Below are 27,829 nucleotides of genomic sequence, written 5' to 3' on the forward strand. Positions count from 1 at the left end.
GCTTTTCCGCTTTTGATTTCTTTGGTTAAATTAAGTAGACGCCCCTGTTCTTATGTCATAAATCAGCTGTCACTTCAATGAAAAACTATGTTGAGAAATGTGTGGCTTGTACTCATTCAATTACATTAATGAAAAGTCTCCATGGACAATGATGTTTGCAGATGATATAGTGATTTGTAGTAAGAGTGCAGTTGCAGAACAATCTTCTGTTTGCTCGTTACTATCTAATCTACTAGAGATAGAAGCAGTTTTTTTACTCCATTGATGGCCAGCAGGTGACGCTGCAGAATCTCAGTATGAACCTCCGTCTTCCTCCAGGCCACTTGTGTTTGAACAATGGGCATTAAATCGTGCAGGCTGATAGGTCACTCGCTCGTGGGGCGTTATATACATGGGCTTCTGTTATTAGTCCTCATGTATGTACAGAATCAGATTATATTATATTATTTTACCTTCATTAATCCCATTGTGGGGAAATTCCACAGCAGCAACAATGACTTTAAAGTTATTAAAGACAAACACTGCACATTGCAGATGTGTGCGAAGTTTTTTGGTCATTACTAAGCGAGAGTAGAAATCCACCGGTCAATGGAGAGCTTTGTCTTTTGGCTCAGCTCATTTTCCAGTCATCATGACCGTACGGTATAAATATCTGTCCACTCACTTGTAAAAAAGACGACCACCACCTGGGGACGGATGTCACGTCCAACCTTCCACCCTTTTCCCAATGAGATCTATGGTCTATTTTGCTATATTCTATATTGTACATAAGACATTAAATAATTGCCATTCAGGTGCCACAAGGACTTCTGCAGCAGAACTTTAATCTTGGAGCATCATAGTTTGTGTGGAATTTTCAAATGAAACCGTGTTACGTAAGCCATCTATTTTGTGTAAGAGGACATTGAATTAACGCCTCATTCATTGGAAATTAAATAAAAATAAGAATAAAAAACATTGTCGTCTGTTTAGGTCTCGGGTGCGCGCTTCCGCTCAGATTGACAGCACACCCTGTTTGTCTCTGCGCGCGCCCCCGCGACGTACACAACTTAGTTCCTTGGAAACGACTTTCCGTTCCATTGTCGGCGAACTCGCCTCCGAATCACGAGTGTAGCGCTGCGACCGGAACCGACGGCGAGCTCGCAACATGGGCCGGGTCAGCTTCCCGCGGGGAAACAACTTCGAGCCGCACAACTTAACTACTTAACCAGCTAAGCTAGCGAGTGCTCCGAGCTAGCCGCGGCTAATTTGCTCCGCGCAAAAGGGGAGGGTCGCTGACTGAAGCTCCTCAAACTTACAAAGAACCGTGGGGAGAAAGTGGTGAGTGGATACTTTCAAATGTTGATCTTTAAAAGATGACCGACTCAACGGGGCGTCTATTTAGAGACTATTAAGGCACGCGACTGAAACAAAGAGCCCCAATAGTCGTTCATTATCAGTTATGAAGCTGCATCGATGAGTGACAGCAACCGGCGCCATTATTTATTTATTTTTAATATCTGCTGTTATTGACGAATATGTCATGACGTGTAGCTCGATCTCTTCTCACAGCACGATGCACATCTGAACCGGTCCACTGAGGAGAGATGATGGTGTATGCAGATGAAAGCAGGCGACCAAGCCAACAGGACGGCTGAAGAAGAAGAAGGATTTCCTTGTGTGTGCGAGAGAGAGAGAGTGAGTGAGAGGGGGAGAGAAAGAAAGGTGTGTGTGTGTGTGTCTATGGCGGAGTTTCGGGAGAACGGCAGGCTGCCTCGGTTCAATCTCGAGGATCCCGCCGTGCAGAATGACGAGGCGGCAGGCAAGACGCATTGCGAGGTGTCTGTGTTGAATGGAGACTGTGGGATTCCCGACAACATGGTCGGTTCTGCCGTCGCACCTTGCAGCCAAGGCGTGGTGGACAACAGCAGCAGCAGCAACACCTCGCTCGAATCGGATGCCAAATCTGAAATACCTCGCAGGAGCAGCATTATCAAGGTAAATCTTGATCTTAAATGGAGCCTCAGTCGTTCTGTGACACAACATTTGACACTGAAATGTGCTTAAATAACCAGTCTGCCACTGCTTTATTTGCTTCAACACCCTCCAGCTGAGCATATGATATCACATACATCATCTGTGTGTACAGGAGATGGCATATGTGCGTGTCAATGCTACTATGAATGCTTTTTCTGGCTTCTGTACCCTGATATAAAACTGAATCATCATTTTACACATGCAACTGGATCAGGGTGTCAAACTCAGTCAGGCACCGTGCCAAAATGTAAACACTAACAAAACTAATTTACTGAACAGGAAATTATCCGCTCTTATTTGTGGTGAATGATGTGGTGGTTGCTCCTTCACCACACACCGAAAGATCCACATTATGTTTATGATCTCCAATCTGATAGAAAATACTGTCTCGTAAATCTAGTCCTGATTATGATTGAGGTCATCTATTTTTTTTGGATTTAAATTAGTATTTGAATTTCAAACTTACTTTCAAAGATAAATCAATTAGTGGGCCACATTTGAGTTTGACTCCCTGCCATTTAGGCCACTGGTTCAGAGTTGTTCTAGCATTCTACATTACCCCCATCACAAACAATTCTGAGAGAGTACCAACAAATCTGCGTGTGTTCAATAACAGGCTTTTTTTCTGTTATAACTTTAACTAGTTGCTTGAATCCACCTTTTGTGCGAAGGTAGATTCATGCTAGTTGCTTGAATCCACCTTATGCTAGACTGACCACCGATTACGGCCGCGTGGTCATTTTAACGTTCATGAACTAGGAAGTGCGGCTAGTTCAAGTTCCCATTCCAAACTAGTTTTCCGACACCTTTTCAGTTCTTGTTTCCTGTTCCATTACGACCCTCTGAATTTCACATAAATCTATTGCTGACGGTAGAATGAACTTAAATTTAAGCCTGAGAAAGTGGCAGTGTTTGTCAGGGCCCTTTTATGCTTTGTTGTGTGTCGTGACATCCTAAGAACAGGTCCCACAAGTGATGGTTGATCAATATTTGCTTAGAAAACTGGAGGCAAACAACTGCTAACTGTTCATCTCCACCATCAGACATGAAGCCCATCCAAACAATAAATCATTTGATCAAGAGTGGAAATTGTTGCTTTGTATCCCTGACATGACAGTGTAACTATGGCTTTGGCCTTGTGTGGTTTTTGTCAACGATCAACCCCAAAGCAAAGTGGTATGACATACCAAGAGGCTTAACTGGCTTCAGCCTTCATACTGATAATTTTCCGGTGTTGTTGTGGACAAGCGACACTTTGAATTCAAATTACTCCTCTGCCACCTTTCTAATGACACTATCTCTTGGTATACAGAATGCTCAGGAGCAGTTACCTACTTTTATGCAGTACGTAATTCACAAAATTGTTGGCATGTTGGGAGCGTAAGGGTAGGAAAGGTGCGGTGGAAAATGAAATTGAATCTTGGAGAATAACCCTGTAGCTGTTTTCTGTGACATACTACAGGTGTTGTGTTTGTCAGTTTTGGACAAGTTATTTTCCTCGTACGTTTACGCACGAACCTTACCCTGACCTGATCACCAGTCACATCACAGTGGAGACAAGAACGTACACAAACTCTTGTAGTATATAGTCCTCGATTACCTCTTAAGATTTTGGAGGAAAACCAAGGAGAGGGATCCAAATGATTAACAATGACAACATAATTATTGGACTGTAGCATTGTTGCTTTGAAAGAAACATTTTTCACTCTGAATAATGAAACTACGGTAGAAGATTCCACTCATGTCATGACTCCTGTGTTTAAAGTGTTGTGTTGCTACTTCAGCTTTGTTTCTGTTGTTGCTCAACGGCTGTGAAAGTTGAAGGCACTTCCTACAGTTTTGTCAATGTGCTCAACTGTTCCCCTGCAGCACATGGCTGCAGCTGTCTCGATGAGAAGCCACACAGCAGTTAGGGGGAACAAGTCCAGTTTCTGTCACCAAACAAAGCTCCATTCGTTTGTCTTCTGTGCCATGAGATAACAGCTTATGCACAAATTGATCTGTGAAAGAAGACAGTGATGCTGTGATGAGCTTTGGCAGGATCGCTCTGTATATAGTCCAGATGTATGTCCCTTTTATTACATTACTGGCACTCATTATGCTTCATTGTATTCGCTGGTTACATCCAAGTACATTCGCTTATGATTTGTAGTGGCATGGCGCTCATGCTTATCAAATTTGACTTGAACATTAGGTGTATTCAAGCATGTTTTCCATGAATTAAATGTCTGATCAGCGTTTCTTGAGAAGGTGATGGAGTCTACATCGCATTCAGAGTTTACATGGTTTACACCTGTATCTTGAACTGGAACGTCAAACCCTTGCAAATTTGGATATAAAGATTGTCCTCTTTTAACAGAGGTTTTATCACACGACCTGATTAGGATTTCTCCACTGCCAAAAACTCAACATATATTGGCAGAAATTATTGCACATTTTTTTTGACTCCACCATGCAGGTTATCTCTCCTATTAAACTCTAAACTCTAAACTGCAATTCTCCCTTTGTCTTCTTCACTTCTCAATTTTACATATTGTGAAACCCCACATGCTTGATGCCGTGAAGTTTCACCGTCTTTATGATCGGAGCATCGGAAGCTGCTCCGGTTCAGTGCCAGAACCTTAAGAAGATGCAGACTGCTTACCTGTCATGGGAGTACTTGAAGCAAACTCACAAGCGCATACAAAAACTCAGCAGTGCCAAGCAAGACTATGCATAACAAGCACGTGGATGCAGCCTGAGGAAGGCAGCATGCTGGATGCTGTGTTACTTCCCTGACACAATTGGAGACAGAGACTATGACCTGTGAGCTGCATACGAAATTCAAATCTGTCTTTCAACTGAGCAATCCAATCTTGTAGCCCTAAATATTAACATGCCATGCTGGTCAATGTGTTAGGAACTATATGAATAGCTGACTTGCATCCACTTGCAAGTGCCATCGGTGAAAGGCATGTGATACTACCTTAGTAGCGATTAGATTAGAAAAGAAACACCTTGCAGAGGAAGGCTCGTCGGTTTTGACAGATTTTGTGTCGCTCAAAGAGATGTGGCGTTGATTTTGTTACACCCGCTAGAAACATCAAATTACAAAGAGACATTGTTTGGTTTATAACTCTACCACCTCCTGTGCTGTGACCTCAGCATCACCTCACTCTGTCGTGCTCGTCACCTGTTCTAGAACTGAACGCTGTTTGCTGGACACCCTCCAAAGTTCCCTCTAGAAAACACCTCTCTGTTGTTCGCTGTGGTGTCGGGTGGCTTCATCATAAGAGTCTTCTCTGCCCTGGGGCATCTTTCGACTGCCCACACCTCTTCTCACGAAGGACTTTTGGCAACCCCGCTCTTGGCACAATGGCGATGTGTGTTTTTGATCCGCCCCTCTCTCACAGATTGATAGGTGTTTTATTGACATTCTGCCTTGTAATGTTCCAGGTAATCTCTCACTACACAAGAGCCTGTCTCAGTTCCCGGGCTGTTTTACTGCAATTTATTTCGGTTGGATGCTCACTCAGGCGGGCTGAGTGCTCAGTACTGCGAGTGAGTGGAACCTTATTTAGGGATGTCAGAATCTGTTTGCCAGTCTTTTAAAAGAGGATTTATTTTGCACTTGACTAAAAACACTCATAAATATGGAGTTGACTTTAATCCGCTTGTCCATAGGTCTGACAGGAGCTGGTTCTGGGTCTAGCACGTCCGTGGTTGCTGTTAAATGATTTCGAAAGGTTCAGCGACCTGATTTTTAAAGTGTGATATTTGGCAATTAAAGCCTCAGAGATGGAGTGCAGAGGGAAGTGCCGGGAAATTGAATAATTTTGTATTATTTACCTGACAGCACAGTGCACCGATGAGCAAACACGCAGGCTGTCACGGCACAGATGATCACACCTGATATGTTGGAGAAAGGCCGATGTTGATCTGGCACACAGAGTGTGCGGACTCTCTCCATGGCCTCTATGCTTCCATGGTTTATGCAGGGTGTGAATCCGCCAATATTCCTGATCACTTTTGAACAACTCTCAACATCCTTTACCTGACTCATACCTTGAAAACTAATCAACAAGAGGACTTAAACAGAAACCTCCTGCAGCTCCACTGGGGGAATATGGAATTGTTCAACTGAGACACTCAGTGGGGGCTTTCACACTGTGGATTCCTGCCTTGAATCAAAAATCCAAGCAGTGAACACAAATGAACTGGGCTTCGGGGCCCAACTGGATAGGTGGATTTTGTTCCGACTGCTCTGCGGGTGGTGGGACATTTCGCCCGGGGCAATGCGGCTTAAGAGGCAGGAAATTACATGATAAGGGGAAACAGTCAGTGGCAAGGTAAATAAGTTGTCAAATCGATATTTGCAAAGAAAACAACTCGACAAAAGACATTATAATGATGTGGTTTGACAGTGTTTGCTAAGACTATATTCAGTTACAGGCTATCATGCTAGCTTAACATCGATGGACCCCGCACATTAAGCACAATGTGCAAGATACCATGACAGATCCACTCTCTACTGCAGACAATCAGTTACAAATACTTCAATCAGTTCACTATGAATTGGGTAGCGAGCAGGAAGGATCATGTCTGGAGCAGCTGTTTGAAAGGGTTAAAGGTTGTCACACTCCAGTAGGTAACAATGACTAGTTGTATAAAGAACATAATCATGGGACACACCAGGATTTTTTTTCCAGGGGAAGTTGCTCATGTGACCGATCACTATTAGTATCGACATGTCTGAAGTGAGATGGAAAACAAGATGGGTCGATGGGTCTATGTCCCAAAACCTCAAATTTTCAAATTGTATGGTTTTGACAGCTCCTTACCGTGAGAGTAACTCCTGACCACAGTGGATATGCAATACTTCTATGCTCTCAAGTCTTCAACTCTGGCCTCATGATCATCGGCTTTTGCTCCGTATCCCTACCAGCACACGCAAGCCAACAATCAGGGAAACTGATGTTGAAAGTTCTGTAAGAACTTTTCTAAAATTTCACTTTGATTCTTATCCATGCGTTCACAGACCGGCAGTTTCACTCAGGAAACGATCTTTTACCAGTTCTTCTAATTTGCTCGACCATCAGGCCGATGAGATAAGCAGCTGTGCCCTCATTGACATGAAACTAATACTCCCTTGACGTTATTTCGCTTCTGACAGCTATTACTGATCAAGCTGTAATGACAGATGTTATACGGGGTGGTATGGGTGTAAATAAGGATGTCTGCTTCGCGCTGCATCTGCAGACTTTGATGAAGTGGATGGCCGGATGTGGTCTACCGATCATCAACCACTTGCCAAAACAATGTGTGAATTTTATGTACTTTATATGGGGCACATGCTTCACTTCACTCAGTTCTTTCACATACTGAATAGAGAAGTTCTCTGTACTCCACCCAAAACACATCCTCCCACTCAAACCCTCTGTCTCAAGCACCAGTGCAACGTTTAACCGCACCGTTTTGCAAATGTACCACCTGCTTTAGCGAAGGGAGCTCTATATTTAGAAGCTTTGTGGCACAATAATGTGTACTTCTACAGTAGTGAGTCGCAGAGGGACCTTCAAGGTTGTTTTGATTCTTCTTTTTTAAGAAGAAACTTGGCTATTTTAGTGCAACCACATCTTTTTAAACAAGAGATGACACATCTTCTGCAAACCTTTGACAGACATCTTTTAAACTTTGAAGAAGAATTTAGGGCGGAGCTCGACTTTGGAGACGGTCCTTCTTTCACCATAAATAGACGCGTGGCGGTTTTATACTCTGCCTCTCAGTCCTTAACAGCACTGTATTTTGGAGAAAAGTAGGTTGAACACATGATTTGGAATTATTTGATTGACAAGTAAATCACAACAACTTACCATTTGGACCAAATAAAATCCCATGTCTTGTGAGTGAGTGAAGAGTGGAGTGTGAATTTGACAGCGTCTTCAGTCGTGAGAACTCTGTCTGGTGAAGAAAGAGCCGAGTCAGATGACGGTGGCTTTCTACTCTCGTCTATGGCCTCATCGATCAAAGACTTCTTTTGGATAGTTACCCTGTAGAGATCCAAAGTAGATGTTGGCTGGGGTACCATGTCTCTCATGTAACCTGGTAACACCACTGTATATGCCCATTCTTAACTCCTAATTCTGGTCATTGGCTCGTATATTCAGTTTCACGTCCTCAGATTTGTACTGGTAATGTTTTTTTCTAATTCCTCTAACAGGTAAGACATTTATGCTAATCAAATTTCCAGTAAGAAGGATGAAGCCACTCGTGTTTATCTCAGCAGCAGTGTCTCACAAAAGCACACACACCATATATAACGCCACGACTCTCCCTCTGCCCGTTTAAAAGTCTGTCTCTGTCTGAGATGTTTACCACTCGTGAATGGTGACTGTGCTGTGTGTGGGTGGCCAGTGGCAGGAGAAGTAATGAGCCCATGACTACACTTCACTTCCCACGTCTCACCTCCATTCGCTCAAACAAAGCGGATCTGTCCATTGTTAGGAAAACACTCGGGTATGTGAGGAAAACAGAGTCGACCTGCGATATCGCCCTGGTGAAAACAATACGGTGTTAATTGTGCCAAAAGTGGAGATGATGCATATATTTGTATTCACAATGTAATATCAGTGACAATATCTTCTTGGAGGCAAGTGAGCATGAATGAATTTATCAGTGAGTCTCTGCTTGTTGGGCTTGCTCCTGAGCTGGCGATGACTGAGGGGGCAAAAGTGATACTTTACAGTTACACATGAATATTACTGGTATTATATTTCAGACTGCTGTGTCTGAAACGTTGACAGTGATGGATGACAAGTTATTGTGTCCGTAAGAGTTTTGTGTCTGATGGAGTTGTGGCTTCATATAGGAACTGTCATCTACTTCCAGGAGAACTAATGGTTACACGTGGACTGAGCCACTTCCTGCTCATCCTGTCGACAGGATGGAGATAATCCCTTTGTTTCCATTTTGTCTCTGGAGGTTTACAATAACAGTCGAACATGCCAGTGATAGAAACGTGTACTTTTCAGGAGATGTTTTGTTGAACTTTGTTTCCACAGCTCGTCCATCAGTTTTATGAAAGTCGGGGAATGATTAATAAGGACTTCTGAGAAGAAACGCTTAATAGTTGATTCAACCTCTGAAATGTGTGTTAGCAGAAAGATGAAAGGTTATGTCCAATTATAGACCAAGTCGTTGCAGGAAAGGAATCATAACTTCCTTGAAATTCACTAGGGGATAAAAAAAATGTTTTATTCCATTATCTTTGTTGATTGCGTTCAACTTTCCACTCACACAATTTTCTTTTTGCAATAACTGGGCGTCCGCCATGAGAAATTTCCTTTCCACGATGCAGCTGTTTCTTCTTTTCGGGCCATTTCCCATTAGGGGTTGACACAGCAAGCACGTCACCTCCACCAATCTTGATCATCCTCTGGTCACACCTTCATGGACACCCATGAGCCTCATTAGTTGTTACTTCCCTCACAAGGTGGACGGATCGCATCTTGTATACTAGTGATGGAAGGATGGTGTTCCTTCATTTTCTGGACTGATTCTTAAGCCTTCCAGTACAGGACGTGCAGAATGTGTTGCTAAATGACCCACCTCTTGATTCATTCAAGTTCTGCTTCTATCCGTATTTGTTTTTTTACAATATGTCAATAGCCGTTTGTGTAAAACCTGCTCTGCTACAAACGTATGATTAAGAGTCTGGTGTTGGATCTTTGTTCAACGTAATTAAACACAGGATGCTTTCCCTCATATCCTGTGGCTACAGTGTGCACCAACGGTTTCACAGTTGGTACACTGAAAACAAAAGCTGTCCTCTGACTTCACTTTGAAAAGGTTGTGTGTTGTAATAGCTTGAATGGAGATTACAGTCGTTTACTGGACAGATATGTAAAATCAATATTGTGCCAGGTGGTGTGTAGATGCACTGTGTAGTCAGGTGTCCAAACAGGCTATTGACTGTTTTGTTTTCTCAAGCTTTGTCTTCAAAGTTAGCCCATTAAAATAGTATTTTTTTTCTGAAGAGTTTGCCTCAGGGGAGACTGAAATACTTGTTGTCTTATCTGCATGCAGAATGTTGCTTATCTGAATTGCCTCTCAGATTCTATTTAGTCATCTGTGGCAGCGCAAGCCTGAGTCGTTGTTTACTCTTTGTCATCTGAGGTGTTAGTGTTTTGCACAAGTGCTCTTTGCTTAACCCACTCTTCATGTGCTTTGCTGAAATTGCTGGAGGGCGTTTATGGTTTTGCAATGATTGTAATCTGTATTTATCAAAGATGGGCGGTTGAACCGTCAAAATACAAGTAATGACAAATGTCTTTGTTCTGGTGGGTTTACAGGTCATGTTGAGTATAGAGTTGACTGATGTACGAGAGCTTGTCATGAGCATGGATCATGAAAACTGAGACCTTGGTTCAGTTCTATAAACAAGACCTCAAGACAAGTTCACTGCGCTCTCACTGTATGTCACAGTCTGTGGAAGTTATTTGTACACCATAGAAAATCGAGAATTTTATGTTTAATATTAATATTGTGTTTTGTATTTGCCACATACACACACTTGTTTGACTTGCTAACGTCAGAGAACGAGGGAATTTTATGCCTGATGTAGGGGCTACAGCACCTGCTTTGACCACAAGGAAAACATGTTGGCACTTCATGTTGTGAAACAAGCAGCCCCACGCTGGGAAAAGGGAAACTTGAATGCACATTTTAGTGAATTTCCATATGACGGGAGTGTTTTGTGTGGTGCAGTGGGCATGTTTAGAGCTGCTGTATACGCTTGAAAGTTACTTTGAAAACTCAGGAATCATCAGTTTTGCCGTCAGCCAACAAGTATTTTGTTGTGTGTGAACACAATGACAATTCTGCAATTGTTGTTGTTAAAGTTGTTAAATTGATTAGTTTGCTGTTTCCTTGGTGGAAGGCTGCTCTCTCTAAGTACTTATCTAGTGCTATGGTTTCCTTTGTTATTCTAGATTTTATTCCTGTTTCTCTTTGGTCAGAAATGGGGAGCGAGAACATGAGTTCTGTGCCGACGTCCTAAGTGGTGCAGATAGTTTATAGCCGCTCAGTCATCCAGAAAAGATGTGGTATTCAGTCCATGAGGGGATTCGGATTCCTGCGGGATTTGTTAGCTGGATACATTCTGTTTGAATTCTTTAACTCATGTTGTCTTCCTGTACGTCTCCCCCCGGTAATCCTTCATGTCTGCTTGGTTCAAATGGAGCATTTTCAGACAAACCAGTTTAGTGGAAACAACCTTGTTTTTAACGTTAAAAAAAATATCCAATGATCTTCTCTTGAAGTTCACATTCTTGAGTTACCTGTTTATTTCACTCGGACGCAATTTCTCTTCAAGTGTGCCTCCGTACATTGCGTTGCATTTTTGAACTAGTTCATTGTCTCTCGTCATGTGTCCGGTATGTAGTTGGCGGTACATAACCTTACAACGCTGAACTCCTTTCCATTCAATAAATGTGCAAATTGTTGCCTTTATTATTATGCCATTATTATTAATTTTGTATTCACATATTTAGTTTATGAAACATTTTTCAGCAATGAACCTTATTTAAATTAATGGATAAGTATTGGCACAGTCCTGTTTACGATGCCAAATATCTACCTGTCAGCGTTTTGATCGTCCACCTCATTTAAAATGGTCTGTTATGTATTTTGCCAATCAGTCTTAAAAGGATTTTTCCCCATCCGCTGTTCCAAGTGTGAAATGTCCCAGTTGATTGATTTGAACCGCATCATGAGCTGATTTTTAAAGCCTTTATATGATCAAAACCACCATTATTACTCTGTGTTCAGCAATTATAGTTCAATTTTATTGTTGACTGAAACAATCTGCTTCATTCAACTCCATGCTAGATTTGTCTTTTCTGATTAGTCTTACAATCTAGACGTGTTCTGGAAATTTGTGAGAGGCAAGCAAATTTTGGAGCGATACAAATGAGGCAGAGAAAATCAGTGTTTTACACTTGAGGCTGTTAATTGTTGTTTTGGATGCTTGCCCGAATTCCTTGCACATGACCTTGTGTTTTACGTTTGAAGTGTGTGAGGGATTTGTTTTATTCAGTCGTGTCTTTGTCTGTAGGATGGATCAAGACAACGTAAAGAAAGAAAGAAGACCGTGTCCTTCAGCAGCATGCCAACGGAGAAGAAAATCAGCAGCGCTAGTGACTGCATCAGTGCCATGGTGGATGGGTCTGAGCTGAAGAAAGTGAGGTCCAACTCTCGGATTTACCACCGCTACTTCCTCCTGGACGCCGACATGCAGTCTTTCAGGTGGGAGCCATCCAAGAAAGAATCGGACAAGGCCAAAATTGATGTCAAATCCATCAAGGAAGTCAGAACAGGCAAAAACACAGACACTTTCAGAACTAACGGTACTTACGATCAGATATCAGAGGATTGTGCTTTCTCTATTATCTTTGGTGAAAACTACGAATCCTTGGATTTGGTCGCAAACACGGCAGATGTAGCCAACACATGGATTACGGGGCTTCGATATTTGATCTCTTACGGGAAGCACACCTTGAACATGATCGAGAGTAGTCAGAACAACATGCGCTCTTCGTGGCTGGGGGAGCTTTTCGATGAAGCCGACAGCAACAATAGCAAACAGATACCGATATGTGCTGCGGTGCAGTTGGTCAAAAAACTGAGCCCTGGATTAAAAAATGTGAAAGTAGAGCTCAAGTTTAAGGAGCTCCATAAAGCTAAGGACAAAGTAGGTTCTCGGGTCACGAAGGAGGAGTTCTTGGAGGTCTTTCATGACCTATGCACTCGACCTGAAATTTATTTTCTCTTCGTTCAGTTCTCCAGCAACAAAGAATTTTTGGATACCAAGGATTTGATGATATTTTTGGAGGCCGAACAGGGCATGGCTCAGGTCAGTGAAGACACCAGTTTAGAAGTCATTCAGAAGTTTGAACCTTCTAAAGAAGGCAGACTGAAAGGTTGGCTTTCACTCGATGGGTTCACAAACTACCTGCTGTCTCCAGAGTGCCACATATTTGACCCAGAACACAAAACGGTGTGCCAAGACATGAGCCAGCCATTGTCCCACTATTATATTAATGCGTCACATAACACCTACCTGATAGAGGATCAGTTTCGAGGTCCATCTGATGTCACCGGGTATATCCGTGCTCTGAAAATGGGCTGCCGCAGTGTTGAACTTGATGTCTGGGATGGTCCTGATAATGAGCCTGTCATTTATACCGGTCATACAATGACCTCGCAGATAGTTTTTCGCAATGTTATTGATGTCATTAATAAGTATGCCTTTGTGGCATCAGAGTTTCCTCTGGTGCTCTGTTTAGAAAACCATTGTTCTCTGAAACAACAAGGGGTGATGTTCCAGCATCTCAAAAAGATCCTTGGAGACAAAATGAGTCTAGATTCACCGAAACCAGAGGACTGTTACCTTCCGTCTCCCGCTGACTTAAAGGGGAAGATTCTTTTGAAGGGTAAGAAGCTCAGCAACAACTGTACTGCCTCGGAAGGTGAGGTGACGGACGAGGACGAAGGGGCGGAGATGTCTCAAAGAATGAGCATAGAGTCTGCAGAACACCTGACTATTGCGCCCAAAAAATTTCAGTTGTCAAAGGACCTTTCTGATTTGGTCACTTTGTGCAAGTCTGTGGAGTTCAAGGACTTTCCCACGTCATTCCAGAGCCAGAAACACTGGGAGCTCTGCTCTTTCAACGAGGTGTTTGCTAGTCGGTGTGCAAGCGACTTTCCAGGGGACTTTGTTAACTACAACAAAAAGTTTCTAGCACGAGTATATCCCAGTCCCATGAGGATCGACTCCAGCAACATGAACCCACAAGACTTTTGGAAGTGTGGTTGCCAAATTGTAGCAATGAACTACCAAACTCCTGGATTGATGATGGATCTAAATATCGGCTGGTTCCGCCAGAATGGGAACTGTGGATATGTCCTCCGACCAGCGATCATGAGGGAGCAGGTATCTTATTTTAGTGCCAATACTAAAGATTCAGTGCCTGGCGTTTCTCCACAGCTTTTGCACATTAAGATAATAAGTGGACAAAACTTCCCCAAGCCAAAAGGCTCCGGTGCCAAAGGTGATGTAGTTGACCCTTACGTGTATGTGGAAATACATGGTATTCCAGCTGACTGCGCCGAACAAAGGACTAAAACCGTCAACCAGAATGGGGACAATCCGCTGTTCGATGAGAGTTTTGAATTCCAGATAAACCTCCCAGAGCTTGCCATGGTGCGCTTTGTGGTCTTGGATGACGATTACATTGGGGACGAGTTTATCGGGCAGTACACCATCCCCTTCGAGTGCCTGCAGCCAGGTTTTCGCCATGTCCCCCTGCAATCTTTGACTGGTGAGGTTCTGCCACACACTTTGTTGTTTGTTCACGTGGCCATCACCAACCGTAGAGGGGGCGGCAAGCCACACAAAAGGGGACTGTCGGTGCGAAAAAGCAAGAAGAACAGAGAGTACGCGAGCATGAGAGTTTTGCTGATCAAGGCCGTGGACGACGTCTTCAAAACTGCAATGCTGCCGCTAAGAGAGGGAACCGATCTCAGAGAAAACATGCAGGTGCGTATTTATATTTTATTAATCTTGTACCCTTTTTTGTCAGGAGAATTCTCAAAGTCATAAGTAACACACCATGAACTTATGTTGTCAACTGTTGAGCCAGATGTCAACATTTTACTGACTTGGGTCTTGTCATCCCTATAATTCAGTGTGTCGCTAGGGAATATTAGCTGTTTTTCTGAGCATACAGTGTTGGCACTCCAGTGCTTGAATGTATACACATCCTGTTTTGAAGGAAAGTATCACAAGGTAATGTTTTATGCAACATAACTACCTGTATTTACCACGCTCCTTCTCCAGCTCCTTCCCCTTCATCACTCTTGTCACTTAAAGGGGCCCTATTGTATATTTATTTTCTGTAGCATCTCTCATGTACTCATAGAGTAGTAGAAATAGAATTGTAAATGTTTGTATTTCCCTTTATCTTATTTATTTAGCTGAAGTTCACAAAAGGTCGCCTCATTCTAAACAATTTTATGTTGACAGACAAGCGCTACAAGGGCAGCCAATGCCCTGTGCTCAGTTAAGTTTACTGTTCAAATGAGATACCAGTGACCTAGAATACACATTCTGTTTGTTTTGTTTATTATGTTTGACCTTTTCAATGCGTGGTAGCATGCCATTTGCAACTTAGCATTTTACCTGTCTAAACTCCCATGCTTGTCGCTAATTTGCAACCAAAATGCCATGTTTTAAGTCAGTATTTCTACTTCACACCACTCATTTTTTGAGCTTGTCCCTCTCGTTTCTTGCTGCAGAATGCCATAGTTTCTTTCAAAGAACTATGCGGCCTTTCCGCTGTTGCAAACCTGAAGCAGTGTATCCTGGCACTCTCCTCTCGACTTACCGGACCTGACAACAGCCCACTCCTGGTGTTCGACCTCAGAGACCAGTATCCAACCTTGGAACCCCAAGGTTTACTCCCAGAGGTCCTCAAAAAAGTCGTCACAACCTACGACATGGTGAGTGCAATCTGGAAATCGCATCGCTGCCCAACTGGTGGGATATTATTTGGCAGGATGTGAATGTAGCGGCGCCCTCTGTGCAAATCGTTCTCCTCCATCTCATCGGTTGAACAAGCATGACTCCACTCTGCTCAATACATTGGCTCACAGGATGTGGTTAGGTAAGAGGTGGCCCTGTTCAGTGGAAAAAAAAATCGATATTTATGCAACATGCCTCAAAGGGTAGTAATGTCATTAACTTTAGTACATCAAGTCACTTTCCATTGTGTAACGTCGACTTGTGAATTCTGAGGGACAAGACTTTTGTGCTGTGCATCCCATTACTGAATGATTAATAACAGTACTCATTTGCTTGCAGGACCATAAGACTGACAAAGCATGACTTTGGTTCTACTTGTATGGACTGTTTTCAAATCCAGTGGCCCATGAAGGTCATAGCTACATGCATCACTTTGAATCTTGGTCGACCCTCTCTGTTGCATGTCCATTCTGATATTGAAAGTTCCAATGTACGTGAAACTACATCCAGCATTCTGGACTATCGCAGTTCCATCTGAATAGTCTTGGGAAATGAGCTTCCATACTAAACAAACCATAGAAGTTTGACTCCCCAAGTATGATAGGTAGTGATTAGAGGAACTCATCACTATCCTGGATGAGCATTCCCATGACCCATGAGACCCATATGCTCACACTTTCTGGGCCCAACTCAAGTCCCATGGGAAATCATTGAGCAACAGTTTCCTCACCAGTGGTCTCATGCTCCCAGGGGAACCTCCAGGGGTGTCTTCTAGCTGAAGTGAAAGTGCCAACGTTGAGTAGGTGTGACATGTTTGTTTTTCCCATTATAGACAGGAGAGAGAAACAGGTTTGGAGTCAGATTATTTTGGATTCACCGGCTATTCTGCTGATGATTGTGTAAGTGGCTGATGCGGCAGTGTGATTAAGGTGGCGCTTCTCAGACCTGGAGTGGAAGCCACAATAATTGCTGTGGAGGACAGGAGAGCTGGGAACATTGATTTGGAGGGAAGGAAGGAGAACCTGACGGCACATTAGGGAGTGAAATGAAATGTATTAAGAGCAGGCGCTAAAGTGGGAAGCAGAAGGCCTCGATCGTCGGCAGCTGCCGACCAAAATGAGAAGCAGATGAGCTCAGACGCGTGGCTAAAGCTAGGATAGGCAGATGTAAACGAGTTTTTAATAATGTATAGAACAGTGTCATTAGATACACAGGCAGTATCAAAGACCACCACTGGGCGTCCGCAGCTCTTTTCTTCATAATTGGCAAAAATAGAATCTGGGTCTTAATCCCTGTCCATTTGTGTCCCAGAAAAAAAAGGCAGCAGGATGCCAGTTTGTGGTCTTAGATAATACGTCCTGGTTTCTGCTTTTGTTTGGAGCCTTTCAACTCGATTCACAATAAGAACTTGTGATTTTGTGTTGAATCCAGTGTTCCCAGCAGACGACTGCTCCCCTGCCAGTTAACTGAGTCTAGTGATGCTTTGAAGCTCTGTATTCCCATGAACCAGTTATTATGCTGGATGCTAACCAGGCACATGTTGTGTTTCAAACCACCACCACAGCTAATTTGATCTGAAGACACCAAGAACAGGTCACTATTTTCTGTACATATTCCTGTGTTGACATTAACCTGCAGGTTGCAAATCCACTGCCATTGAGGTATGATGTCTTGAAGAATCATGCCTTTATACAATTTGGATTCTCCACCTTCATTAAAACAATTGCTGCCAGCGCTTGCCTAAAATAAATCTGTAAGACATTCCTCTTCTGCGGAGACAGTCATAGCAGCAGACGTGTAATCACAGTTCGTGCCGAGGTTATTGTCTCAGCGATGTCACCACAGCGGTGGCGTGAGTTGAAATGCCTGAGTCAGGGTGAAATTCTATCTTTGCTCTCTAATAACTTCAGCAGACTGGGCTACTCTGGTTGCAGAGTATTGTTGCTCAGGGGTTGGCGAGCCTTCACAGGGATTTATAATGCCTGTTTAAAACTTCAGCCTGTCCACTCTGCCTCCTGCCAAAGTGCTTCTTTAGCTAAACAACAATCAGCTCTGTTCCAATGACACATTTTTGGTCATTATGGTGACATTTTTCAAGTTCAGAATGACAGACTGTAATGTTATGTTATGAAAAGAATGACAAGCTGTTTTTAAATCCAGTGGAACAGGAAAATAATAAGAATGAGTGGTGCTACTGACTTGAAAAATCTGAAATGAAATGCTGAAGAGGGACCTTGGTCTTCACACAGAAGCTTTAATGAATGGGCAACTTGACACAGCGACTTGACTATACTATTGTATTAACTCAAGTGTGTTATCGCGGTATTCGTTCATGCACAGTGCAGTATCTATAAAGTCCTTCTACTCTTCAAGGTAGTGGCAGAGACATGAGGCGGCTATTTGGGTTCCACTTTCAGACTTTCTTCTGTGCATGAAATACCTGCACTGTACTTATTTGTTGTTGGTTGACTGTTAGATTTATTGTTGAAGACCACTGCTTTCCAATAATGATACCAATTCCATTTAAGATCATCTGGTTCAGACACAGATACGCATCTGTATCTAAACTCTGGACCTGTACCTAAAGATACTTCCAGTGTCGCACATATCTAACTACCATCTGTATTCTTTCTTTTTGATTTTGAGATTCAAACTCACCCGTTTTTCAAATGTCTGTTACCTTGTAGATGTGAAGAAGTATAATGCAATTACCTGAAATGGATACATGCTTTCAATGGGATGTCTCATAAGGATTTTGAAGGACATTTTCAAGAAGCATTTAATTTGTTTGCTTTATGCTTGCCCTTTTTGTTTTACTACTAGGCTCACTTAGCAGAGTGTCTTTCTGTAAATGGGAAAGTGGCCTGGTTCATCGCAGCCTAAGATGTTTTGAATTGTCCTTGATTCATCCAGCCAAAAGGAAGATGGGGGGAAGGCCACTTGTGCTTTTGCATGTTTATTATTGCTGCCAATGTCTTAATGTATTTATGTGTCTGTCTGTCCACTGGTATAAAAGAAGATTCTTTGCTTGTGTCTACTCTACATCATGCATCACACTGAGGGCCTTCTAAAAGTACTTTGAATCTTTGAGTTGAGTTGTCTTGGGGTTCACACATAAATTGGTGTATGAATGGAGGGTATTTGTGTTTGTATCATCAGTTTTATTTTGTGGTTAGGTTGTGGCTGTCTGAGACGTGGTGCGTGACAGCACGACAGCATTCAAGCTGTTTTTTTTTTTCATGAGAACAGTGCTTTTGTCAAGGACTCTGTCTTAACGGTATAGAGCTCTGGGAAACCCTGTCACGATAACTAAGGCTAATGTTTTTTTAAAAAAAAGAAAAAAAACTGGATTGACAAATACGGTTGTGGAAAAGTAGCGTTGTGGACTGATCCCAGCAGCCATGTTGCTTTGGACACTGTCCTCATGATGACTAAGGCTGTGATTTGCAATCTAATAAAGGCCCTCTTCAGCGCACACTGGACCCATACAGCTTCTTGTTTACTCCCTTCATTTGTTCCTGCGATGACCCACACACACATCATTTGCCTCTTTCAAATCCCCGCCAGGCTGCCGTCCTTGTGTGAGTAATATCGAAGTGTTCTGTTGTTAATGGAGGGGCTGCATCTCATCTGCGGATGGCTTCCTAAACCCTGCATTAAGCACCACCATGGGAGTTTAAACACTCTGCCCGTCAGCAGAGTTTTTGCGCTCAATTAAAGCTGCACAAAACAGCAGCATGGCTAAACTTAGCAGCGCGTGGCTGTAATTTCGAAGATCACACTGACATCCGACGCTTCCGGGTCAGTCACAGGTTTAGTTCCATTGAATGACAATATCAGGGACTGTTTAAGTGTCTCCAAAACTGTAATCTGTTATGGGTGTGCTTTTCTTAACTTCCACAGTCACATGTCTTATCATGAATTCCATTCACTTACGGAAGGCATGCGTGAACCGTCTGTCTTCAACAAGGAGGATTAGATTATTGTGGAACAAAGACCCTTTATTTTATGGGAAATGACGAGCCATAGCTGTCTTATATTGAAAGACAATCTCATGCATGTGCACTGCATGATAATATTGGGTGTAAGATATGATTTCAGTTTGGTCGTGATGTCCTTCTTGGTTCTGTTTCTTTTTGCTGAGCCCTCTGTCTTCACCTGCTTGTTAAGCGTTCATGCCGCGAAGAAGAATTCTGTCAGCCTATTTGTTGTCTCTGGTTCCACTTTCATTTCCCAGCTCAGACGAAACAGCCTTCCTTCCTCCAACCAGACGAGTATCTATTAATAAATCAGCCATATAGCGCTTTCCCTCTAATTTTGGCTTTTCCGAAATGCTCTTCGGCGACCTCGCCCACGGACGAGCCTTTAATAACAGCGTGTGTTTCTGAGGCCTCCCAGGATAGAAAACACAAGGCCTCCGCACCACTTTACAGCGGGTGTTGAGCTGATGTGAGAGAAGGAGCTAATACGATGTCTCTCTGTGTATCAGGTGGTCCAGACCAGCAAGACTCTGCTGGAGAGCTCAGAGATGGTTTACGAGAAGATTCTACAGACGCAAAGAGCCGGTAAGATGATGAAGACAACAGAGTGATCCACAGTGATATTAATATCCGCTTGTGATAGAAGGTTACTTAGGAGGAATAAGGGTGTTTCATTCACGCTGGCAAATGCCTCCTCGCTGCATTTTAATTACAGAGGGATGAGTGGGTGGGGTTGCCTGTGGGGGCCGCAGCAACCATCATCAAAGCCAGTCTCCATCTACTGATCTGTCACAATTCAAACAGTGTTTGTTAATTCCGTCACACCAGGGCTCTTGGTTTTGAACAGGCCAAACAAAAAGGAAACTTCATTGAGATTGAGGGTTCATTTAGCATATGTATCTCAACAGTCCAGGAATTTGTTCTGGGGTTGGATGCGAAAAGAACAGCAGATGGGAAGAGACGAAGTGGGAGGTTGGGGCCCTCACTGATCTCCTTCCTGAGGGGAGTATTTCAGTGGTCTAGTTAGTGAGAGAGGTTGGCTGAAGTCCCACAGAGGTCATGAAGAGATGGCAGAGGGCAGCCTGTCCATTCTCGCCTCCAGGAAGGTGATGGAGATGTCAGTGAAAACAATCAGGATTTGAGGTAGAATATGCCTTTCTTTCCTTCTTCTGCTTAAGAATTCTGTAAAAATCCTTTGCTAAACGGTCGTTTAACAATCTTAATTTCAAACCGTCTTCATACGTGTTTTCAAAAGTTCTTTGAAACTTGAAGTGATGCTTTACATTTTCATTTGAGAGTGTCAATCATCTGTTGCCTCGAGGAGCCTGAAGCTGCCACACAAGTTAGTAAGAGGTGGTGGTGAAGTGTCAGATGCCTGTGGGGGAGTTGCGGTTCTAAACGTTGTTGTCGTCAGCTAATGGGGCTGGCATTAGCTTGGTAGTCCCCGAAAACATGTGATGTCATTGCAGCAGGTACGAGGACAACATGCCAACTTGAAAATGTTTGAGTCTTTGAATGTAGCCATTAGCACAGATGTATGTTATGATCTTAATGCATCTGGATGATTTTGAACATTGGTTTCAAACCGCCAACTGCAGCATCTTTCAAAGTCTGATGTGAAGGACCAAGTTGGTGTCGTTCCTCCTGTTTGGTTGGCATCCCTCTGTGGAGGTCAGCGAGTTTGATGCGGCTTGGTAATGAGATGAAATGCAATCATGACAGTCTTTGGCTACATAATGCAGCCCCTTCTCTCAGTCAACGCCGTCTGACTATTTCATAGACGGCTCATTTATTACACAGTAAGCCTTCTGCAAGCGCTGAGCGGGCGAGGAAGCCAGCTAAGACAGAATGGCTTTATCACTTCCCAGATGGACAACTCATAAAATATTCATCGCCTCGGCATATTGGAGGAGAAAAACGCATCTTTTTAACTAAAGCAAATAGACTTGGGTTTTGTTGTGTGTTTTGTTGATCCTGTTGCCGTTACTTCGCCTTAAGCAGATACAACAAAACTTTGTATTTATCGTATTAACTTTTCATGGGACACTTACCAGTCACTGGTGTCCTCGGTCTGTCCTGGGGACTCCTCAGCGAGTCTCCTCAACTGTGCAGTGGTTCTATTCTGAATCTCTCCAGGGTGACGGAGCTCTTTGAGAAAGTCCAGACATCTTGGAGTGAAAATGCGTCTTCTTTGAGTCCCTACAGAGCTGTTGCCCACAAGTGAGAAGTGGAGTCAATTGAGAGCTTTTTTTTTAACTCACCGCTGATAAAGAGATCTCAGGACTGAAGGTGCTGTATTGGTCTGGCTGTCCTTCTTCGTCCATAACTCACTCATGAACAGGAACCCCAAACGCTCAACTGTCTTCATCTAGCAAAGGGTTGTCTACCCATTCCTTGTCGACCAATCGCTCAGCTTCCAAAAAACTCAGAAAACAGAATTTCTTCACTCTAAAATAATGAAAATTAGATTCATTTCAACATTGTGCTGTGTTTAAAGGTTCATTTTGTTGCAAGTTTCTGACACTCATTTCATTCACACCTCTGGTGGGTGCAAGGACAAGCGAGTTAGTGAAACAGCAGCCAGGAGCAAAGACAGCCAAATTTACTCTTCTGTGATTGGCCGCTTTTGCTGGATGTGTTCTTCACCAAGGTGCCATAGATGCTGCTGCAGTGACATTTCACTAGAATGAAGCAGCTTCCTTGTGTCTTCATGTATCTTAGATGATGTCGTAGTCCTCTCTTAGCGCTAACTGGGTCAGTGAATTCCCCTCTCACAGCGAGAGGACGCTCTCTGCTATTAAAGTTGTGAATAATCTGTCGCACAGAACTCAGACGGGGCTCATTATTTTTGTCAGTAGAAAACAGACCTCTCTGACGAGAAAGCAGGCGGCTGTTTGCTGCTCAAACGGGATTGTTGCTGCTCACTTAAGCTCCATTTCGAATTGAGGCCCACCTGCCTGGAGTGGAGGAGTGGAGGGTTTTTCTTTTAAAGTATGATTTAGATAGCTTCGGAAAGTTGTGCGACTGTCGAAGCTGCACCTTTGGAGAGGATGTAATGAATTGATCTGATGTCTGAAACTCGAATGTGATCCCTTATAGGATCTTCTGAGCCACTTCAGTCAGCAGCAATATTTTATGTGATTTAGAGCTGGAAACCACCACAAAGATTCTGAATTCTGAAATGTGGAAAAGGATGTGTAAGATAGTATTGAAGAAAAGTATAGAAACGGACTTGATCGAAGTAATTCCATGGTGATTTTTTTTCTTTTTTATGGGGATACAGTGTGTGGAGGCCAACCGAGTCAGTCATTGATCTATCATATACTAGTTTAAAAGAGGACAAGGAAAAGATGGCGGTCATAATTGTAGCAAAGGTTGTCCATAGTGTAAGTCCAGGGGAATGAGGTGCTTAGATGCAAGCTTATATGCGTTGGTCATAGCGAGGAACACCGAGGTACAATAGTGTTTTGAAACTTTCCTTCTTGTTTCAAAGCTGACGAAAGTGCTTACACAGCAAGAGTTTTCACATCACTCCTCCCTGATCTCTTCCGCTCACTTGAGAGCCACACCGCAGTGTAGCCGTATAAATGAATCATGTTTCCCCGTGTCACATCCTGTGCCTAGTAAAATTACACCCCGAGTCCGGAGCCAACCTAATCCAACCTGGAAGAGAAAACAATCACACAATATTTCACTGGAGCTGATGTCATCATGTTGGTGGATCGCTTCAAAAGCGCTTCACTGCTTTCCTGCCAGACTCGGAAGTTGCTAGGCAACCGCCACAGTGAGTTTGCTGTGTGCGCGTGAGGAAGAGGAAGCTGCGAGGCGTCTTGAGCACAGTCATGATTCACGTGCCTGTCAGTAACAGCCCTACAGTTGTAGAATAAAAACCTCGGCGGAGATGAGATCGGACTTGTCGGGCCGTGTACGGGAATGGAAGGGAAATTGTCTTGTGAAGCATCCAGAGTGTGTCTGGCTGAATGTATCCTACACCCGAGGCTCTCCTCAGCTGAGATCCTCGCATGCTGTAATCCTGCACCTATTAGGACAATCTCTCATGATGAGGCATGTTTCCATGGCAACGGCACCAGTTCATGGCGGCGAAGTGGAAACGCTCGGTGAATTCTCAGTCGGAACTCTGCTTCCCCGCCTCGCACGCGGGGACGCCGCACTGGGAAGCTTATTTGTCGTTGAACATGTGGTGGTGCGGCCAGGCGAGGATGATGAGAGGAGGAAGCTGCGGAGGTGGGAGGTCTCTTCGGGAGACAAATCCCTCTCTGATTGATGCCTTGATGCTAATGCAGGATGAAGGGGCATCATGTCTGTCTGCCCACTCGGCTCTGACGTCCCCTCTTGGTGCTTTTGCTCATCCCTGTCATGATTCAGCTGTTTTACTTAAACTCTCAGCATGTCATCAGTAACTTCCTGGACAACCAAAATGCAGGATGAAAGCAAAATCTGTCAAAGCCTGGGAGTAAATGGGACAAATGGGAATACTGTAATGTTTGTATGTCAGGATAGAAATGGAAGCAGGAGAAGAAGAAGACCACCCTTGAGGTTAATGGATGTGATCTCGGATAGGAGACGTGTCCAGGGAGGATTTTCATCGTCCGACTAATACTGAATACTGCTCCTCCTCTGAAACCTCTTCCAGCTCTTTGTGGCCCAGCTCTCCAAGTCCCACCTCTCTTGTCCAGAAAACATCCTAGCAAGATCCAGCTCAACTAGCTTCTTGTGCAGGAGCTGTGGCTCTACTATGAGTCTCTCGTGGATGGATGTTTTGTCCTTGGTAGGGTCTCCAATGTGGAGCAGGTAGCATCAATATGGTGGTCCAGGTTATCCTGGATTATGCCCCCAGATCCACCCAGTCGTGAGGTCACATGAAGGGGTGCTGTTGGGGATTCGGCCCCGGATTACATAATGTACCTCAAACTTTGGAGTCTTCTGAAACTCTCTGAAACAAAGCAGTCACGCTGACAATCTTGTTTACCTACCACTTTCCGACAGCTAGAACCGTCTCGCCTTTATGATGGAATGACATCATCTAAAAGGTCATGTTGAAATGTTAAATACATGTGATGCTTCTAACCGATCGAAGTTTTGGTTTATGACAACTGACAGTGTCTGTCTTGTATTGGGGTGAGTGACAGAGGAGTCGCACCAGGCCTGATATAAGGAGCCTTTATATCGCCGTGGCACAGCCAGCTGGATCTGTCACGTCTCTAGTCTTCTCCTCTCAGGCTGTTCACTTCTCTTCTGTGGTACCAACTGCTGCCTCCTTTTTCCTCCCTCAGCTATGGAATTCCATGAGAACCTCCACGACTTGGCTGTGAAAGAAGGACTGAAGGGGCGGAAGCTGCACAAGGCTGTGGAGAGCTTCACGTGGAACATCACCATCCTGAAGGTGAGCTGCAGCTTGAGACGGCGTCTGTAGCGCTCAAGAGACGTTGACCCTGAAGCCCTCGCTGCCTGACGTTCACGGTCATGAAGGTTTATAAATGTGTTGTGCTCCTCGCCCTCAGGGGCAAGCGGACCTTCTGAAGCACGCCCGTGTCGAAGTCCAGGAGAACCTCAAGCAGATCCATTACGCCGCGCTGGCCTGTAACCTGAGCAAGGGCGGCTCAGCCAGCAGCTCGTCCAGTTCCTCCTGCAGACGCAGCCTGGAGGCCATTCCGGAGAAGGCCGTGGCCGAAGACGAGCTGACCGATGAGGACAACTGAAGGCTTCCCACGGGACACCAATCGTCCACATTCCGGCAACGACATTCCCTGATCTGCTCTGTGACTCAAAAACTGTTGTTTAAAAAAAAAAAAAAAAAAAAAAAGCACAATATTTCGGAGCTGTGAATGTACGAGCCGGTGAGTCTACGTCGTGTTCCATCTGCCAAAATATGGAGTGTACATACGAAGATCCCTGTTTTCTCAGAGCGTTGTTTTATTATTGTTATTATTGTACACATGGAAATAAGATTATTTTATAAAGATAAATGTGGAAGGTTTTATCCGTCTGTTGCCCCAGCAAGGAACTGTACAACCGACCTAACGTGAACTCGTCGTCCTGCCCTCAAATGAAGACGTTTTTACCGTTGAATAAAACACGTGTTTGCTCCACGGACTGATGCTGGCTGTAGCATTATGACCACCTTTCCTCAGGTCTTCTTTCTGTTGTCAGGACTGAACTTTCTGCTCTACCAAGGAAAGTTGATGTTTAGATCATAATATGTTTCTTGCAAAAAAGGTTTTGTCTTACTGCTCACTAGTGCCAGATGCTGCTCTCAGTTTTCTTCATCACTTTGTTGCTGTTTACAATCCAGGACGTGAGAGGACAGGGGAGATACATTCAGGTGCTGTTGGAGATTCATACAGCAGCATGGTGATGATAGCGATCCAATTTTGGCTTGAATGATGTGTTCAAGTACTTCGCAGAAGAACTGAGCAGTCAGATGACGTTTCATCTGAAGTGCACCAATGAGCTGAACCAGGTGAGGAGTCATTTCCCACTTAAAATTCCAACAGTCCTTCCTTGGTCTCTGATATTCTGAAGGCTTGTGAGACGAAGCAGCGGTGCACCCAGCATAAATAAAAACTTGGAAGTGATAGATGTGGAAAACTGGGGGAAAGAATCGCAGAATATATGACAACAATTTGTACTTCAGATGATATCTATCCTCAGGTATTGGCTCTGGCTGTGGAGCCTCACGACTGAGCCAACGCAGCCACGGCCAATTCCAGGCAGGTGGTCATAATGTTACGGCACACCGGAGCAGCGTCCGTTGTCTTCATGTTCTGGTTTGGTGCTGGAGATGTTGTCACAAACTACTTCCATCTCGGTTGTGCAGTGGAAGCATCACTCGTATAAAGACCGGTTTCCTCACAACGTGGCTGTGGTCTCCATGATTCCTCTCATGACTCCCAGCATCTTCATCAGTCGACAAGAGGTTGTCTGCATTTCTGATGTTGTCAGGGAAGTAATTTCAAAAGAATATTACTGTTAAATTATTCTTTTCAATTTGTGTTCTTTATTTATTATTATTTTTATCTGAACATATTATTTTAATCTATTCTTTATGTCATGAGTTCAAATATTTTTCTTAGTCATTGTCATTTTTTTTTTAATTTTGCTTTTTTTAATTAAAATAATTGTCTTTTTAATGATCGGAGATACTCTGCTCTTTTCACCCAGAATATCAATGACAATTGTCTTTTGTAGATGAGTTGCAAGTTCAGTCTGTTATTTTATTATTTATCCTTATTCATTTTGGTCAATATTTTCGGAACGCAGTTGTGAATGTATTAAAAACTCTCCGATGACATTTCATTCCTGGATATCTTGTGGCCTCCATCATGGTTCCACTTCTCTCCAGTGGAACCCTCTTCTACTCCCTCGCTCTCCTCCTCGCAGTCAACGGTCCTTCACTTGTCCCTCGAGGCTCCGCTCTGATGGACTGACCTTGTTGAACGCCGCTCTTCTGATCTTGGCGCCGCGACTGACCCGTAATTCACCACGCAAGGTCACTTTCACAGAGCGAGGAGGGAAACAGCTCCGGGGAGGACGCCACCTCCAGGTCAGTATGAATACTCTGAGTGGATGAATGAATGCGGCTATGTTCTGACCCAGAAGGTCTTTCTAGTCCTCCAGTTTATATATTCTTCCTCCAGAGTGTCGGCTGTAAAAGTCATCTTATATAATCAGAGATGTTTCCGTCCTTCTGATGGGCTTGGTGGTTGACGCTGCCAACACCACAGCTACAGTCCTGGACGTCTCCCTGTCTGCTCCAGCAAATTCAATTTCAAAAAGAAACAAACAAAAAAAAACTTTTCATCAGTGAGTCGGCAAACATTTTCTTTTCTAGTACTCTGTCTTATATAAAATATTGTTTTTATTCAACACCCTTGTTTATCTTTTTGTGTTGCAAAATATTAATCGGAATTAATGGTTCACTATACAGTACAGCATTTTTTCCACTGAATAATTTGATTTATCTTTTATTTTCCCCAATTATATGTATTTATTTTAATTTTTAGAATGTATTGTGACAATGATTTCATTAATGATATTTTATTGAATGTATTTTCTTCATGTGTTTAACTTCCTTTCATACTACATTCAGTATATTTATCGTTCGTATATTCAGTCAGTTTGTGTGTGTGTATATATATATATATATATATATATATATATATATATATATATATATATATATATAATGTTTATTATTAACAGAAATTCAAGTCATTAATTTCTTAATGACATTAGTAAAGAATTAATAAGT

At 43.3% G+C, this 27,829-nt stretch overlaps 1 protein-coding gene across 4 annotated transcripts; it reads left to right on the forward strand.

Moving 5' to 3' along the window:
- The first annotated feature begins 1,034 nt into the window (after positions 1-1,034).
- LOC128771897 (inactive phospholipase C-like protein 2) lies at positions 1,035-27,621 on the forward strand. Of its 4 annotated transcripts, XR_008416691.1 has the most exons (9): positions 1,035-1,320; positions 1,552-1,977; positions 12,110-14,593; positions 15,352-15,555; positions 20,067-20,142; positions 24,852-24,961; positions 25,080-26,038; positions 26,396-26,494; positions 26,959-27,621. XR_008416691.1 is itself a non-coding variant. In XM_053887743.1 (7 exons), the coding sequence occupies exons 2-7, from the start codon at positions 1,597-1,599 to the stop codon at positions 25,275-25,277; spliced, it is 3,453 nt and encodes a 1,150-aa protein (XP_053743718.1). In that variant the 5' UTR covers positions 1,035-1,320; positions 1,552-1,596; the 3' UTR covers positions 25,278-26,874. The 4 variants fall into 4 exon arrangements, 1 of the variants encoding a protein (XP_053743718.1); XR_008416690.1 differs by having other exon boundaries at positions 25,080-26,494; XR_008416692.1 differs by lacking the exon at positions 26,959-27,621 and having other exon boundaries at positions 26,396-26,874.
- The last annotated feature ends 208 nt before the right edge of the window (positions 27,622-27,829 follow it).

This window comes from Synchiropus splendidus, chromosome 15, assembly GCF_027744825.2.
Source record: "Synchiropus splendidus isolate RoL2022-P1 chromosome 15, RoL_Sspl_1.0, whole genome shotgun sequence".
Classification (NCBI taxonomy): domain Eukaryota; kingdom Metazoa; phylum Chordata; class Actinopteri; order Syngnathiformes; family Callionymidae; genus Synchiropus; species Synchiropus splendidus.